Genomic DNA, 18376 nt, shown 5'->3' with positions numbered 1-18376 from the left:
GCTTCAGAAAAAAGCAAATCTGCTCATGAAAATGAAAGATCACAACGGTTTATGCAGGAACAGACATTGCTATTGGCAACAGCTATTATGTCTTTACACAGCTCCATCATTAAATCACATGAGACACCTCTTTTTCATTCCAAGTTGCTCTGAACCTGTCAAGTGTACCACATTTCTGGTGGTGATCTTTTAACATGAATACAAATAAGTACCACAGAGCATGCAGAGATCAAACTGATCTTGCGGTCTCATAAATATTTCAGAGTGGAAGCTGCTTAAAATTGAAACTTTATAAATGATTATAAAAATATACAATGACAAAAGCTGAAAAAAATGTGTAAGTGCACGTTGCCAGACAAAGCCTTATGATGACCATGTGCTGTATCATAATAGGACCCAGAAGCACCACTATCATTAGGTAGCTTTTCTTTAGGAATTCACTTTTGTTTAGAGGCTTAGAACTTGGCCATTTTACTAGTAGCAAGATGAAACTTGCCCTGTAGATTATGAGTTGTGCTAATTCTCTGTTACTTCTAAAAATCTAACAACTACCCCCATATCTCACATGTAAGTTCCCTTTTTAGAAGTCAAAGCATTTTAAAGCACTGCTAAATGTCATTTAGATGACCCATTTAAAACCTAAACACAGAAAAAACCGGCTATACACGTTTTTTTTGTCTTTTACACTTTTTTGAAAATTCATGACCAAATTATTTGCCTCTAAAAAGTGATTAATGCACATTAACTAATACGTCATAAATATTATCCATGGCTGACTGCACATCAGTGTGATGTGTGTCGTGTAAATAGCATAGAAAACCTCATTACCTCTATAACAGTTAAAGATACAGTCATATATCAAAGTATAGCATGTAGACTTGTGAAAATGCAAGGAAAAAAACACAGCAGTTTCATTCACCATATTGTAAATATAAAGACTCTGACTCTGTTTGACTGGAGCCTTGTGCTCCCATGAGCTGCACTTAGTGCTAAGCAGAATCCTTGCAGCTACAAAGAAGCGCCAGTTTTATCCAAGTTTTGGACTGACTGAAGTCAGGGCAGATCAAGGGAGGAGAAAGCCCATGGGATCTATATAATTTAGAACTATTGATCCCAGTGGCTTAGTAGAAGCCCTGAAATACTGAGACAGACTATCCACTGGCTGGGACATTACCACTACTAGGACATTAGGACCCTTACGGGGTCAGAGGGTCAGGACCACTAGGTAATCCTGCCATGCAGCATAATAATTCCAGCCACATCATAACAAATCTAAAGAATTTGAAGGAGAAAGTTTTCATCTCTGAACATATCTTTATCCATTCAAAGGCCAACAATTATGCCTGAGACGGTGAGTTGCAAGGAAATTAAAATACAGCTTTGAATGCCCTGGAATAAAATATAAATGGTAAGCAGAGAGTGCAAACAAGGAGAGAGTCTTTTACATGAAGCCTCAGACAGCACAAACAGGATGACCATGGGGAAATGTTACTGTGTCAGCTGATCCACAGTAACTTCTTCCCCTGAACTACCCAAGAGCTAACTCCACTGTAATCCATATTCAATAGCTTTTTCAAAGCCACCGTGCAAATTTGTAGAATTTCGAAGTAGCAGCTTCAATAAATTCCAAGCAAAATCAGAATGTCTCAGTCTTTTTTCCATTCTTCATTGTCTTTTTTTTTTTCTTTTGAAAATACAGATGTTAATGTTAAATACATTTTGCAGATTTAAGGATACTTCTGCCTTCTGTAACAGGTTTGTAACAAATTATCTAGGCATTCCTTATATAGTTTAGTCAAGCTTTCCCTCATGCAGTTTACTCAGTTTCCTTGGATTCACTGAAAATATTTAAGTATGTGCTTAAATCTCACTGAAGTCAGTCAAGCCAGACTCAAGCAAATGCTTAAATGTTTTGCAGGGTCCTGCCAGGTGCTGATCACCTCCACCATCACCAGACTCCTCCATCTGGAAAGAAAGTTAGCTCCAGAAAACCCATGAGAGCAGACACCATTATACATCTTTTAATGCCCAGGGTATGTAAAAGCAAAGACTGGCCACCACTGGAAATTCAGCCCAACCCCTTCCAGGCCAGAATAAGCTCAGCCCAGGCACTCCCAAAGACTGTAACTGCTTCCAAATCTGGATGTCTAGCCAGCAGCCTGTCAGCCTAATGCAATGCCCCTGTACCTTCAGGCTATCCAACAGATTTTCACTACTACTGTATTAGTTACAATCTGTTTACCAAAGAGCCCTGAAAGCTGAACTTGTGGAGCATTTATTGCACAGCCACACGAGAGGCCATTGTGGCAGAATCATTTACTAATGCACTGATGAAAACGCTGTCAATTGCCAGCAGCCTCTTCAGAGGTTAAACTTTTATTTCATGCCAGGAGTAATAAAGTGGAAGTTTTTTGACCTCTTTTCTGGGAGAGTGAGAAAAAGAGCAAGTGAAGGAAAAAGCCAAATAAAAACAAAACAGGCAATGGTTTGTTCCATGGCACGTTGAACAAACAGCGCAGAATTTTTGGTTGTTTTTTTCCTGTCTCATGAAGTAACATAAGGAACTTCACAAAATAAAATTACTTGGCGTGTGGGAGGGCAGAGGAAGGGAGCAGATTGTGACTTTTTAAAGAAGAACAAGGACAGCAGCTTTTTTTGTGTGTTGTGTGTGGCTCGTAGTCTGTTACTCTCACTTGCCTTGTTTCATGGTAGAACTATAATTATTCCAAGGGAAAGGAAACAGTGGATCCCAGACCAGTCCACACACTGCAACAGCAGTCTTCCTCTACTGCCCTCCCTTTTATGTCCTCCAATTACCATGTTTAAAGGGAATTTATATGCTCAACAGCACACTCCAGAAAGGTGAGGTGTAATATGCACATGCACTATTTTATCAGAAAAGTTGAGAACTGCTGAGTTTGCTGAGTGCAAACCAAACAATTCTGGGGACGCAAGGTTTGCTACACCAGTTGAATTAAGCTGGTTTAAGTCACAAATGTAATTTATCCAAACACAGTAACGTTCCCTATGACACAGAATTAAATCTATGAGGTTTATTTTATCTCTTTTACCTCATTTTTCTTTCCATCTGTTTACTTCTCCCATAAATTTTAAGTATGCAGGGTCATTAAATCGAACAGCAGATTATTCCTTCTGTAAATATACCCTGTTCTGCTGTCACAGTATCTAAGCCCTGCTCAAGCATATTGATTATGTCAGATCATCCGCTGTTCCCATAACTCAGCCTTCTGCACCTGTATCCTGCATTCCCTACATAATGCCAACTGGCTTATTAGTAACATTTTACCACTGCATTTATTCTCCTTCTACTAATTTTCCAGAGGTGGACTGTTCATAACTTTCCATTGTCTTCATGCTATTTATTTCAAGTATTTGCTGCTGTTTATTCAAGGAAAGGTTTCTTGTTGATTTCTCAGAGCTCTCTGGTGTTTGTCACAGAAGTACTGCTCCTATACTACTTAAATAGTTAAATACTGTTAAATAATACTATTTAAAAGACTAGTTTATAAAAAATATAGGTGAAAAAATTAGTAGTCACACAGGGAAAGATAACACCCAATTTACTTTCAAAACAAAACCAAACATTGCAAGCTACTGATTCTAAGAGGAAGCATGGAGTCAGAGTGTGCCATATGGCATTTGAAATAAATCAAGTATTAAATATCGTCCTGCTTTTGGCAGGCAAACGATCAGTTGTTTGAATTAACTAATAATAGACAATCTTGACACTGTGCAGAAAAAGAGGGATTATTAAATTGATATAACTCAATCTTTCACAGAAATTCTATTTACACACAACAAAGTATCTATTCAGCATTAGGCTTTAACATAATTTAACTTCCATGGAGCAAGAGTTCTACAACTGTAAAACCAAAGAGGATTTTCAAAAATGAAGAGTTAATACACGGTTTATAACAAGAAAATGTGGACTATGTTCACATCAGCGGAGTATCTTACCAAGAGCCTTGATCAAAGACGGAGGTAGCCCCATTAACTTCTGCTGTTCTTACCTTACTCCCCTTGCTGCTGATAAACCTAAGCTAAACCTCTTGTTGCTGATAAAAATAAGAGCCTAAAGGTTTTTTCCTTGAATTTTGTAACATTTAGTCTTTGGAATACAGAAGTCCCTGATAACTTTCTTTACATAAAATTCCTAGGGAAAAAAAAAATCCTGAAATATAGTTAGCATTGCATAAATCATTATTTTCCATTACATTATCCTCAGTGCAGTCTACAGCAAAACCACTGCTATTTATCAATCCTCTTGTATTTCATGAATATCTAGTGCCATTTCAAGCCCATGTTGTATAGACCATCTTCATTAATGGTAATTTTAAGGGATTTTGAGGTTTTCTCATAAGGTTCAGAGATAAAAGCTATTAAACACAAAACGCTTTTCACAAAGATTTGCAAGAAGGAATTTAAAATTCATGCAGAAAATATACAAGTGTCAAAATACTATCCAGCTTTATGGATCTTCTTTATCCCTTCCCACCCTCCTCAGTGTAATGCAATTACTGAAATTAAAAGCCTACCAGTCACATTAATAGGAACCACATCCGTTTGGACTGCTTGTGCTTGTTGTCGCATTTTCTCTTCAGGCGTGGGCAGTGGGAGTGATTTAGTCCAGTTGGTTTGGGTGTTGATATCTGATAACTCATTTGAAACTGGAGTTTTAGGCCTTTTGATGGTAATAAGCTTTTCTTCTTCTGGGGAAGAGACGGGACACTATAAACAGAAATACACAAACAACGTAAGTTTACTACCAGGAAAAAAAAGGTAGGACTATGGTATTACTAAGGTATTGCTGCTGTAGTCAGCATGACAGCTTGTGGAGCAAAATACACCGTCACAAATATGACACTCTGACCTACGAAAAGAGTGATTAGAAAAAACCACACAAGCAAACAACCCACAAGAAAACACCTGGGTTGTATTCATCCAAGAATCAGATCAGTGAGGTAGCAAAAATAACTGCTTTGGCCTTGGAGAAACTCATGCCACAGTCAAGGGGTTCGTTTTGCCAATTTTTCAGGGGTGAAACAGTTAACAATATTAGTAACTGCAGAATGGTCATTTTAAGTCATTCTTTATCAAGGTGGGAGATTTCACCTCCATCATGGGTGTTTCACTTAAACAAAAAAAAAAAACAAAACAGAAAACAACCAACCAATGGAAAAACTTTCTGCACCAGAAAAAGAAGTTGCAATAGCTTGTGCAAATCCTTTCTACCACAGAAATTTATGTCAAAAAAGCCACTTCCGTTTAGGGAGCAAATCTGTTTTCATTACAAGGTCCATGCTGGCATGCCAGTAATGGCAAAGCAAGCCATAACGTAGCTTTTTACTGATAGTCCGTGGCAAATGCTCAGGACAGGAAAGTTCAGGGCATGTGCAAGACATCACTGGGGCTTCCAGCAGGTGGTCACAAGCTCCAAGCAAACCCAAAAGTAGCCTTCTCTCCCCACTCTACCCAGCATGGCACCCCAGGGAATCCCAGAAGCAGGAGAGGAAGACCAGGGACAAAAACCAAACTTCTGCCTCCTTCTGGCCCCAGGCAAACAAAAAAGACAAGAAAACCATGGAAGAGGAGTTGTGTAGCAGCTGCAGCACTAGCTGAGATCTCTCTGCAACCTCCCAACTCCTCTGCTTCAGGGGTGTTTGCTTTGGGACCTCCCTCTCTAGCACCAGACCAAAGTCACAGCCCTCTACCCCTTTTCTTCATTCCCTTTGGAGAGCAAAATACTACCCTACATAGGGCTGTCAGTACTGGATCACTGCCTCCCCCAGCAGTTACTCCCTCACTGCCATACACAGGCATGGGAAGAAACATCACAGCTATTTGTAACAGATGGGGTTTTTTATTATCATGGGGTTTCAGTCTATGCGATCTGTTTTCTCTTGAAGCCGAGTGCTATACAAAAGACATGCCCAGACACTGTGCCGCAACCACTGTTTATCATTTCAGATTTTAATTTTATTCCTGTTACCATGAGGAGTTCCCGCTGTTTATAAATAAATAACCATTTATTTATTCTATTATGCTTTGACTCTACACCCTGTACGACAAGGACCAACGTTTTATTAAATAAAAAAATCAAAATAAAAGCAACTTCCAGGCAAAAAGTAGAAGAATAGAAAAGTAAAATCTCTTCAGATAATAACAAAAAAACATTTCAGACAATGAAATTACTACTAATGTCATCCTGCAGTTTGGAACCACATTTTGAAATGTGGGAGCTTTTCTTTCAGGAAATAATCCATTTCCTTAAGTCTTGCACTTCTTCACTAGAGGCTGTGGGAGGGATAGCTGCTGCTCTGTAGGACACGGCACAGCCCTCTGAAAGCCCCACCAATTCGCTCAATTCAAGCTGCTTGGATGATGCCAGTATTTTTGCAGGCCTGCACTTTTATAAAAGGCTCTGAAACCATTTCTATAAAAATATAATGTAAATACTTATCTTTTTATGAGTGTGTGTACATACACTGTTTATACATATATACAGCATGGGCACACATATTTCTATGTACTTACACACAAACACAAGGACTTTCCCACCTCAGATCACTCAAATTCATAAAAACCTTCGTTAACTTAAGCAATTTGGGACAGAAATGCTGCTGCAGAAAGGAAAGATGCCTCCAGGCCATGCTTCCCCCCCAGCTATGTTTAAAAACAGCTGCAGGACAGAAAGGGTTTGTAAGGAAGGTGGCACGGGTGGGTGGCAGTGTCACGGCAGGCATATGTGCATTCACTTAAAGGAGTAACCAGGGGCTGAGTCAAAGAAGTATCTACAAAAAGCTTTTCTCTGCTTGAATCAGGGCACCGCGGGAGACACCTCAAGCCTGGTTTTACAGTTTGTGTGGGGTGAGGGTGAGCTCCGGTGACTCTCAGATACTCTGCTTGGTTGATACAGTCAGCATCAATATCTGTCACATTCAGACTATACTGCAGTGCCAGGTCTCAGCTGTCATACAGCAGTCACCAGGGGCTACTCCAATATGTCAGGTGGCAGAGATACTGATTACAAAGCCACCCTTCCTTTTCAAGGAAATTACTCAAACCAAACAGAACACTTTTTCCGTTCCAGTATATGAGTAGATAGAAGAACTGAAGCATCTACTACAAGTGAATCCTAATTTCCCCAAAAAATGCAGAGCAACAATCACAAGTTTTGCAGAATTAAAAAGTTGAGAAAATTGGGGTAGATGGAAGAAAACAGACAGAAATGAATCAGCCCTGTCAGCATATAATGAATGAAAAGCAACTGAAAACCCAATCGTGCAGTTGAGTTCAAAGCACTGTGTCAGTAAGAATGATTTTCTGCCATAGGACAGTGGTGTGTACTTCTACAAAATAATTCAGTAGAAGGGTTCCAGGCTGTTTCGGGGTATAGGAATATTTCACCTGTAGGTACACTTTCAGTGGTTCCTGAAGAAGCATGACTGTCTCTACTTACATTCTTTCTCCCAAAGTACTCACAATGGTAGTGGTTCTAGGGTTTTTTTGATGTGAAGATACTTTTAGTGAGCGTGACAAAGCTGTACGCAGCTTTATTGCACACAAAGGAAAACAGCAGCTCATCTTTCAGTTTTCTTCACACAAATTGTTTACCTTTATCATCAGGATGAAAACAGGGTTTTACATATTTTTAGCAAACATTCCCACATTTACAACACAGAAGCTTGCTGGAAGATGCAGTGATTTGCTGCTGCATTACAGGACTGTCTTCTCAAGCAAGGTCTGTTACATCAGAAAGAACTGGACTAGGCAGCATTTTGAGATTAGGTATCTGCTTAGTGAAGCTGATCATAAACACTATGTTCATAGTAGAATAGAAAGCACTTGCCCCGTTTTTAAAGCATCTCTGATTCGTAACAACTTTATTGCTAGACTTTAACGGCCACATTTCTGTGCAATGGGATGCTACACTCATGTCCTCAGGAAAATTTGTTGGAATTTGTTCTTTTTAATGGACATGGGAAGAGGGAAAGGTGAGATGTGAAAGCAGCAGCCTTGGACCCTTGCAGTGTTTCCATGAACATGCATTAGAGGGGAAAAAGCATTACCTTTCAAATGGGCATTGAAATGAGAATCCAGGAGAAAAATGGCCCATAAATACCCTATAGACAAACTATATGGCTCAGTAAGCCAGAGCCTCTCTGGTGCCTTGTTGACATATTGTCCCCCAGCCTATTCCGATGCTGAGATACAATGAAAGGGTTTCTCTACTCAGTGCATGCAATCTGAGAGGTCTCAGATGACAAGTATATGCTGTATATCTTGCAGTATGCTCTGCCTAAATATCCCGTTTATTTTTCATCTTTTTATATTCCAGGAGTTTATACTACACTGTTTGAAAAAAGATGGGACATCCATGAGGAAAATTTAATCCATACAAATTTACATTTCAGCAAAGGAACATCAAACCTAGTCATGTCATTTACCTCAGTGTCTACTGCAATCATTTCTAAAATTATAGTTTCTCAGAAAAATAAAAATTTGGAGGGGGGAAGATAAAAATCAGTGTTGCAGACCACAGCCATACCAATTCAGCTGTCTATACCAACTGCCAACGTCTTATCATCATTGACCAACATCTTATTTCTTCCCCAGCCTTTTATTAGATTTGATGGCTTTAAGTGCCCTTTCACCCAGTGCAAAGGGTTCTAGACAAATAATAACAGGGGGGGAAAAAAACCCAAGCCCAAACCTTTAAATTCCTCTTTTCTGGTTAATCGAGAATGTCACTTTATGTGCCTGCTTCAACCCCTGGAGTTTCACACTGTCTTATGGAACACTGCCACATTATAAATTTACGTGAATTTACACTTAAGTTGAATCAGTCGTGTCTTGCTCTATTTTGTGTCCTCCAGATCAATGTCCTCAGTCTAGTTCTCCCAATTTTCATAGAATACCGCCTTTTATTACTTCTACACACAGATCTTGAGCTGCACTAGCCAACTTTGCTATCCTACTAAATCCTTCACTTCGTAACCTTCACTGTCTCATTAAGGAAGGTGGAGGTTTTTGTCAGCAAAAATTACTGACCATCAAACAAGTTACCACCTCAACCAGCACTGCAGAAACGTTCTTTCCTTCTTCCTCTACTCTGTTGTAATGGGATTAAAAACATGAGAAAAGCTGTGCTGCATCAGTTCAGAGCTCTAAAAGCCTACCTAATATCTGCCTTATGATAATGACCAATCAATGAGATACAGGTAAAATTAAATCAGGAGATGCATACAGTGGATACCCTTCCCAGAACCTTCTCTCAGCATTGGACGGACTCCTCCCTTGCATAAGAATTTACCCAGTCGCTTTCTGAACCCATTTAAACTTTACAGATCCACAATTCCTGCAGCAGTTGCACAGTGTGAGTATGTGTGAATTACCCTCTTTTACTTCTTCAAAGAGTTTCTGTACTCATTTCCTTATGCTTCGGTATTTTATGCTTTGAACTGCTGTTTCTACTCAGTAAATTAGCAGTATTTTCAAAAAAAGGTGAAATAGTATAAAATACATGTGCTGCTTACACGAGCATCCCCATGCAATTGCAGCAGAGAGGCAGGGAGGCTAGTTGAGGACACCACCACCTAGATGTATCTCCAGTTCTGCTAGAGCCCATGCCTCAGGGCTCTCAGATGTTTCCATCTCCAAACTGGAGTGCCCAACTGCTTTACCCCTCTTAACACCAAGCAGTTTTGGATTAGACCTCCTGAAGTCCCTCTAGCCAGTTCATGCATTTGTTTTTACTTAGAATACTAAACAGCCTCTTGCAGATATTGAAGAGACAACTAACAGTTTGGCTGAATACAGTGGCAAAAACACACTTTTTTTTTCCCCATGAATGAGTAAAATAAATGTTTTTTCACCTGAAGCTTAACAGACTGTATCAAAGCAAAGTTCATAAGCCAAATGACAGGACCTGGGGAAAAATACCATGAGTGTTTGGCATACAAACATTTTCATAGATGGAATAAAGACATGATATACTGCATGCCTGGGAGCAAGCACTCTCTATAGCTCACATTCATCATTTAAGGAAAACACACTACACTACTCCAAATGAGTGAAGTTTTTCCTTGGCTACTTACAAACCAATGAAGTATTCAATTAAATAAAGCACAGCGTTCACTAGGGGAGGGGTTTCAAAGGAGACAAATGTTAATAGACAAAAAGGAATTAAAAATTTCAGCAAACCAACTGAACAGAGAATATTGGACCACAGACAAAAAGGATTGATGAGGAAAAATAAAGGAAACAAACCTGGCATGGCATTCTTCTGTTGAGCAGCTGATTTTTTAAATTATTTTTTTAAAACAGAAAACAGAAGTAGGTAATGACCGAGAGCTAAGAGCTGTGTAAGACTGCATATATGCTAAATGCTACAGATAACATCAAGCTGCAGATATGGCAGCTGGATGGTCCCACTCATGGGCAAGGTACCTTGTTGCTCCAGGGAACCAAGTTACAGCAGGCGTTAATGCAAGACTGAGAGATGCAGTCTAACAGACTAGACTGTTGAGTGAGACAAAAAGAAACAAAGAGAATAAGTGATAAAAAGGGTAAGAAAAGAGAATGAGGAAAAAACCACATAAAAGACAAATACATTTAATACACACAATGTACACATTTCAGAACATAAGAGGAACCAGAGTTTGAAAGTGACATCTCCATGTATCTTTGACACTGGGAAAACAGAGCATTACTGAAGGACAGGAATAGCTCCCAAGTTGTGTCATCAACAGCGGTATGTAAGAGATGAGAACAGAGGACGCTGGTCTCACAGTACTGAGATGTAAAATCCAGATAAACCAATTTAATCTCTAACAAAATCAATTAGGATGCAGTGGAGCTTGGCCTGTGCTCCATTAATGCAACTTGTAAGAACTAATATTATGACTAAAAGGGTAGTTCCAAGAACTTCGTTTTATATCAACTACCACTCAGAGACCAGTTTTCTGTGTTTTCTAATTTTGTTTGCTCATTTTTGAGTTGGGCTAACTTGCCTGCTTCTCCCTAATGGTTTTTCTTTGGAGCAGGAAATGTTCTGCTTATCTCAGACGTTTTCCAAGACTCACGCTGAATCATGTGCTTTGTGGTATGAATATTACCCTCTCTGGAAAGACACCTACCTCCACAAAATCTGAGAATGTGGATCAAGGTCTCCTCTTGCATCACCTAGCCATAGTTTCATATTGCCTCTGGCACAGACAGACAAGCAGAATATCTGGCTACAATTTTGTAAAAGCAGATTAAAAAGAGCAGGGAAAAGATGGTTTCCTTTGTGAAATCTCCATGCAACAAAACACTGTTTTTTCTACAAGTTGGTAATTATATCAACTTAGAAGTGAACTTCCAAACAGTGAACTGCTATTCATCAACCCATCATTATTCTGCTGTTCTTGAATTTTGATTATTAAGTATTGCATGTACAGAATTTAGATGTTTGGGTTGTTTTGCTTTGAATAGACAAAAAAGCTATAAAGCTTTCATCTAGTAGTGAGGAGTTCACATTTTGAACCATGGGATTTTGGTGACCCCCAGTTCCACACCGTTACTGAAGAACTCTTCTGACAGCTGAAATATGACTTGCTCAAGGCATAAAACTTACTGGAATTACTTGGCATTTTACCAGTGAGATTATAATTCAAGTTCAGAGATCTGTTGTGGAAAGCGTTCATTTTTAAAGAAGAATAAAATTTTAGGCCATTACAAAAAAAAGCCAATTAAACAAAGATACTGGTCAGAGGACCCCATGAAACACCAAGTTGTACAATACGAAGAGAGAATCATGCTACAGTTTACAAGGAATTAACATCTTTCTGAGCTGTAAGTAAGACTGGCAAGGTTAAGGTTAAGGTTCTGAGATAATCGGTAACATCCAAGACTGTCAGTTTGGCAGCTATCTTTCTCCACAGCTCTGAATCATCCTTTCAGCTAAAAATATTAAAAGGAAACTATTCCAATTTGAAATGGAAGTGCTATCCTATCGTTGACGCATACTTTGTTGTGTTAATCTTTTTTCAGAATGCACAGAAATTTTAACACATTACATTAACACTCAAAAAAACCCTTAACCAAGATAAGGATGAGAGCTCTTGGTCTCTAAGAAGCCTTGCCCGTGCTTACATGCTCTCAATTCAAACTCTTAAAGAAAAGTGTACTTACATTTTTTTCAATGTTACATTAGTACATGTGCAGATGGTCATATGCTGCACAGCATTGGCTAAGACCAGTTGATAAGATGTATGTATGGATATATATGCAGTACATTAATAGCAACAATGTGTTAATATCTTCCCCAGTGGAAAACATAATTCCACTGATTTCAGCAAGGTTTTGCCAATTATAATGCATTCCACAGTATGAGTGTGCTTTACATTCTCTGCTTACTGCCAGCACATACCACACACAGCTAAACAAGATGCTCTAACATTCCCTGCCAATAGACAGATACAATGCAATCGCCACCTGGCTGAGAGATGGTACATATTCCACATCACCTTTTTTTATGCAATTAAAAACCATGGAGGATAGAATTGAATACACTGTACCCTTTGAAGTAAGTTCTCAGGATCTGCACACTTTGTATACAGTTATTTGGTCCAAGCTACAGAGGCACATATGGTTTAGTAACGATTCAAAAAAATTAAACTGCATTACAGTCAAGGATATCCTCCCACCCCTTAAGCAACAGCAGTTAGTGGCAAAGTATTGTAGAGTAGTATTGTCTTGAAAATCCCAGGAGCTCCAGCACTTCAGCTTTGGATAGCCAGGCTCTAGTGCATCCTGCTGTCCAGCCCAGCAGTAATGTTCTAGCCCACACCACCAAAGTTAGCTTCTCTTTCAGAGCCCACTGGCACACCAGGGTAAGGTAAAAACAGAGGAGCAAAACTTGGTTTCTTCTTTAGAACATTAATGCAATTCACTAATTCTGTAATTGAAACATATATAAATTGACATATATAACAATATGTCTTCACAACTTTCTCAGGACTCGTGCTCAGTTGTCCCCTCTCTTCATTGGTTTAATTAATTGCTAGAGTTTAAGCTAAGCATACTTGGTTGAGATGTGAGCATATCAACAGCAAAACCATGAATTAAACTGAAAGAAAGCTGATAAACCCAACTTTGTGGGCAATCTTTCATTGTTCTGGATGCCTTCACACAAACAGCTGTGCTGCATTAGGCCAAAGCCTCTACTTAGTGAAACTGCGTAACTGCCTGTATTAGCAATTCATAGTGTGCATATGCTGCTGTTACAACACCAGTACAGTGATGGCTGGCTAAGAGCTCTTCCTGCTACTTGAATGGAAATACTTACCAGATTCAAAACAGTTACCCTTGCTGGGGTCTTCCTCTCGGAACATTACCAAACTCCTGACTTTCACATCCTGAACATGCCAGTAAGAACTTTATATAAATGCATGGGATTTTCAAGAGACTATGGAAGTCAGATGACCTAGTATCACTGTAATTCAAAGGAATAAGCATCTTCATGATCTTCCAAAAATCCTGCCTTAAACTGCACCAGGCATGTATTCTTTCCAGCACTCTGGCCCCCACCATTACCTTTTGTTCAATTTCTTCATAATCATCCTGGTAACTTCCACAGATTGCGCTGGAAGATGAGGAGAAGGTTGGGCCCTGAGAGTAATACTGCGAGCTCCGGTAGCCATCCCGCCGCAGCTTGTCACACTCTGCCGAAAGACAGAGAAAGAGATGATTAATTAATGACAAGAGCCATTACTGTTTACACTGTTTACAATGGCACTTACAAAAGTACAGAGTATTTTTCTGAAAATGTTTACCAGGCATTAGCATTGTCTGTCCCAAGTAACACAAGCCAAAGGTGCACTTCTCATATTTGTATCCGTATTCCCCCTCCCTCACATACAATATATACATAAGCACACACATAGCATACATATATACACGGCTTTTATTTAACCCAGGAGATGGCAAGAGCTTTGGAAAGAAGGGGGAAATGGATTTATTTACTTATTTAAGCAAGGCCTGGCTTGGTGTGTTGACAGATGGCAGCATCTTGCAGGATGGGAGACGGAAGCATGTGAGTAACACCAGGGGTCTCATTTGCCAGGCCGGTAGACATCCATTATGTGCCTTACCCTTGAAATGATGATGTTGCTCACTACTCAAGCACCATCTGCTAAATAACTTTGGCACTGACCACTTGTCCTATCTTCCTGCCCATGGAAGAGACCATTTATTGTAATTTTGGAGAGAGGAACGCAAATCATGGGGATCTCAAAAATCTCATGTTGCTGCAGACCCTGTGTATGTTAATACTGGAGAGTTTTCAAAGTCCAGAAAGAATTCAGCACAAACGTGCATCCTCACTCAAAACGGCCAAAATCCCAGTCAGCATCTCATCCCCCTCACCCAAGTTTTCCACAATCATCTTCCCACTTCCTAATTGATATTCAGTGTGATTGTGCTAAAGAATAACAGACGCCAGAGCATAAGGAAAAATTAAACGTTCAGGAGGCAGCAACCTAACTCATCAGGCCAGTCAAAATGGAAGTTTACATTTCCAGACACAGATATCTGAATCTATTGAAAGATAAGGAAAGCACAAAGAAAATTAAGTATTTGGTACATTTCTGTCTAAGGAACTGAAAGTTCTGCACAATACACAGGCATCATCATGACACAAAGCACTTCTATCATCACTTGCTGAAGAAAAGCCTTCTGCAACTGTATCATCTGTCTCCTTATCTTGATCATTTGAATACCCCATAAAATGGAAAACATACAGCCTTTATATTGAGGGCAAGGTTTTGGAGAGGCTTTTGCCTGGCAAACGATTAAGTGGAGTTACAGTTTGCAACTCCAGCAGACTTTTCCTCTGTTATACTCAGATGCTTCTGAGACTGAGGTCTGGAGGACTCTGTGCTGATGGGTTAACTGACCTAAAGCAACCACAGCTCTGTAAGGATTTAATCAGTGCGAACTCCCTTGTATCTGCACACGCACACTGAGAATGCAAGCTTACAGTTTGACAACTAGCTATTTCCATCAGAGCCAGATGTATATCCTGGTCTATCACACGTTTCTGTATGGGGTCAAAAACAGCAGTATGGCGTCAAAAACAGCAGTATGGCATGAACCTGTCATATCTCTCTTAATTCAAGGACCAAGGGCGGTGGTGGCAGGTTTTGAAATCTCAGGTTGATAGCCCTCTTTACCTGTTTCACACGTGTGAGCATGCTGACACTGCATGCATCTGGCAAACAGCTGCTGTACTTCAGGAGGGGGGTGAAAAATGACTGCCAGCAACCACAGTAAAACAAATTCTTCCACTGCTGTTCCAAATCTGGCACTGGATCCAGCCAGATCCAGGACATAAAACTCACAAATGTGAGCACCCTGATGGGCTCTTTGTCAGCCTGAGCTACAAATCAACAGGGATAAGCTGGCTGTGCCAGAACAAGACAGGCCAAAGACTTGCATCAACTTGTAGCGTGGGTTAACATGCTAAGTTGTTAACTTAAGACACTGTAAGTTTTACCTTCAGATCAGGCACTAATCACCACAAAAACACACGAACATAACCTAAGGGGTACGTATGAATGCAGTTATTTTTCCTCCCATTCTTGGGATAAGGTTCTGGGTCCTGGCTGGCCACTCCTGCAACTCTGACATCAGGCACCATGGCACGCACCAAGGGCAACAGGCCCTTCTGGACCATAGCAGATGCACGCCCTGATATTAATTGCTTGACCTTATTTATTCTCCTAACCAAGGAGATTAAGATGATGAATAGTGCACTTCATGAAGCCCAGAAGAGCTCCCAAAACTTAAGGAAGTCAACACTGCAGATCTCAAGTCCATTGACAATAAAAACCTGGCAGTTTATCAAGCTCACAACCTCCATTTGTCCACAACACAAGATCCGTGTAACATCAGAAGCTATTGCAGTAACACTGCTGAAGGAGCCAAGAGAATTGCTACAAACCGCCAGCTGACTCACACCAACAAAAAGGTGATTTGTCCCCCAAACCAGCTTTCCTATTTATGTACTGTCACTGTACATTTTGCAGCACAGCAGGAAACACACACTGTGGGTGGCACTCAAGGCCAACAATCCTCAGCACTTTCACACTGCAGCAGCCCACAAGCGCAACATGAGGCCGATCACTGCATCTAACTGAAGCTACTGCCGCTGCCAGACCAAGGGTGGCAGCTTCTGTTTAAAAACTATTCCAGCTGGAGGCACGCCCCATCTCATCACTATTATTAAAGGTACACATGGTCTTCTATAAGCAATCAGGCTTGTGTTTTTCAGATAAAAGGTTTTTACTTATGTAAAAAATACCAATGAAGAAGCTAGAAATACTTAATCTAGGAAAGACTCCAGACGTTCTCTTTTTCCCAGAGGAGCAATACTTTGTCCTATTCCCACAATCTCAGAGAGGATACTATACTATACACTGAGTTAAGTGAAAAAGTTCTTAGTTACACATGTTATTTTAGAGATGTCTGTACTGATGCTGACTAGATAACAGAAGGATACAGCCAGTCCCAGTTACTGAAAACCTTCAGTTTTAAGAATGTGACAACACGCTGGTGCTAGCTGAAGTAGGGACATACACGCTCTTGGTTGGACCCACTGGCAGGGCTGCCATCACCCACATTATCCAACATACAGAACTGTGCACAGCTTTTCCATACTTCTGGCCAAAGAACTGCCAGGGCAAACCCCAGGAGACTGCATCAGGCATGATGCAAACACCCGTTCCTGAGGATGCACCTGCCAGTTCAAAGCTGCAGTCAAGCTCGAAGTCATAATCTTGCATGGATCTGACCTGAAACGTGCAATAATATTACTGTGCCCCCAAATAACCAATTTTGTTTACACAAACACTGGGCAAAGCCCAGGAGGACCAGTAAGAGCCAATGCTTCGGCAATTGTGATCGGTGGCTGCACTGGGTAATGCCATGGCAGGAAGGCTGGAACTACCTCCCCTTCATCCTCTGACTGCTTCTGGGGCTGAATGCACAGGGGTGCTGCCTGCTGCTTTCTGCTGCCCTGCTTCTACCTAGCTTTCCTGGCTCGGTAAAACCATAGGTTAGTTCTTCTCCTCTTCCTTCAATACTAGTGATACATTGAATTTCAAATCCTCCTCTGTATTATAAAAGTTGCTTACAAATCACTGTAGTCAGATTGTATTGTAATATAATTTATCCCCACTTATGTGGTACAAGTTAAACCCTTCCTAGAGAAGGAAATTTTGCCTGACGTTGAGTTTTGCTGTTCACAGGGTGGTTTTAGTTAAGCATGAAAAAAGCGTATAGGAAATGTGGTTAAAAATCTTTTAAAGCTTTCCTCATAATTTCCACAATTACCTGGAATTCTAACAATTTCCACAATTCTACCTGGAACAGGGTAGATATGATGTTCAGGAGATGCATGATGGAAGAAAATGCATTAAAGCTGTCAGTGCCCAATACCATTATGTCTGGGTTGCTGCCACAGACCCAACCACTCATACGTCTCCTCGGGATTGCACTAGCGCAGGGTTTGCTAAAACCTGGCATCAGACAGAAGTGTGCTGGGGATGTGCTTCTCACTGACAGCAGGTGAGCACATCAGTAGGGAAACAGGCAGGTACCAGCAGCACCACACTGACAGCGGGCTCAACTGAGCCAAGTGCGATTCCTGCACCAGAATTTTGAGCCACAGGCACTGAATTCAGTGCTGTAGTGAATAATCCAACTTCTCCATGTAAAATCTTATGGCCTCTGTGACAGGCAGTCAGACAAGTGTATAAAAATACCTTCAAAACCACTCAGCCCAGATCTCCTCTTCATTTTATGTGAGGAACTTGCATCTGACCCAGACACTGGTAACGCACAGTAGCAACCCTCACACACGGAGGCGATTTACTGCTTTTCCAACAACTTGAAACCATATTCTCACATGATAATTTGAGCCACAAATCACCAGAGTGAACAGAAGGCACAGCACTGACACCTCAGTAATTCGTCTGACATGGTATTACTGTGGAAAACCAGGATTAACATTTACCTTGTCTGCTTAGTCAGACTTACACACTGCACTGCTCGCGCCAGAAGGAAGGATGGGTTTGCTGAGACGGGACCGGATGCATCGGCTCTGCCTCTCCTTTAACCAACTTTGGTTACATTTTGACCTTTCTACCACTAAAACTAGCTGCAGTATCTTGAAGTTTATATGAAGGAAAAGACATCACCCTTCCAGCAGCAGAACTGGTCAGAGGGAGACAGATTCACAGTTGTTTTCAGAAATTTTCCATAAATTTATTACTATTTTTTTAATTGTAAATGAAGACTAGGTGTCATTTTT

At 40.4% G+C, this 18376-nt stretch overlaps 1 protein-coding gene across 10 annotated transcripts in view; it reads right to left on the bottom strand.

The window, feature by feature from the left end:
- The window catches only part of NHSL1 (NHS like 1), a 187300-nt gene that overhangs the window by 25300 nt on the left and 143624 nt on the right, over nt 1-18376 (bottom strand). For 7 of the 10 annotated variants that reach the window (XM_040598382.1, XM_040598372.1, XM_040598373.1 and 4 more), the window contains exons 3-5: nt 13600-13727; nt 10471-10542; nt 4557-4749 (exon numbers count right to left, since the gene is read on the bottom strand). In XM_040598382.1, the coding sequence (XP_040454316.1) occupies nt 4557-4749; nt 10471-10542; nt 13600-13727 (393 nt within the window). The remainder of the gene's footprint in view (nt 1-4556; nt 4750-10470; nt 10543-13599; nt 13728-18376) is intronic. The other 3 variants (XM_040598375.1, XM_040598376.1, XM_040598381.1) reach the window with 1 other exon arrangement.

This window comes from Falco naumanni, chromosome 6 (assembly GCF_017639655.2).
Source record: "Falco naumanni isolate bFalNau1 chromosome 6, bFalNau1.pat, whole genome shotgun sequence".
Classification (NCBI taxonomy): Eukaryota; Metazoa; Chordata; class Aves; order Falconiformes; family Falconidae; genus Falco; species Falco naumanni.
This window is presented reverse-complemented; position numbering and strand designations above follow the sequence as displayed.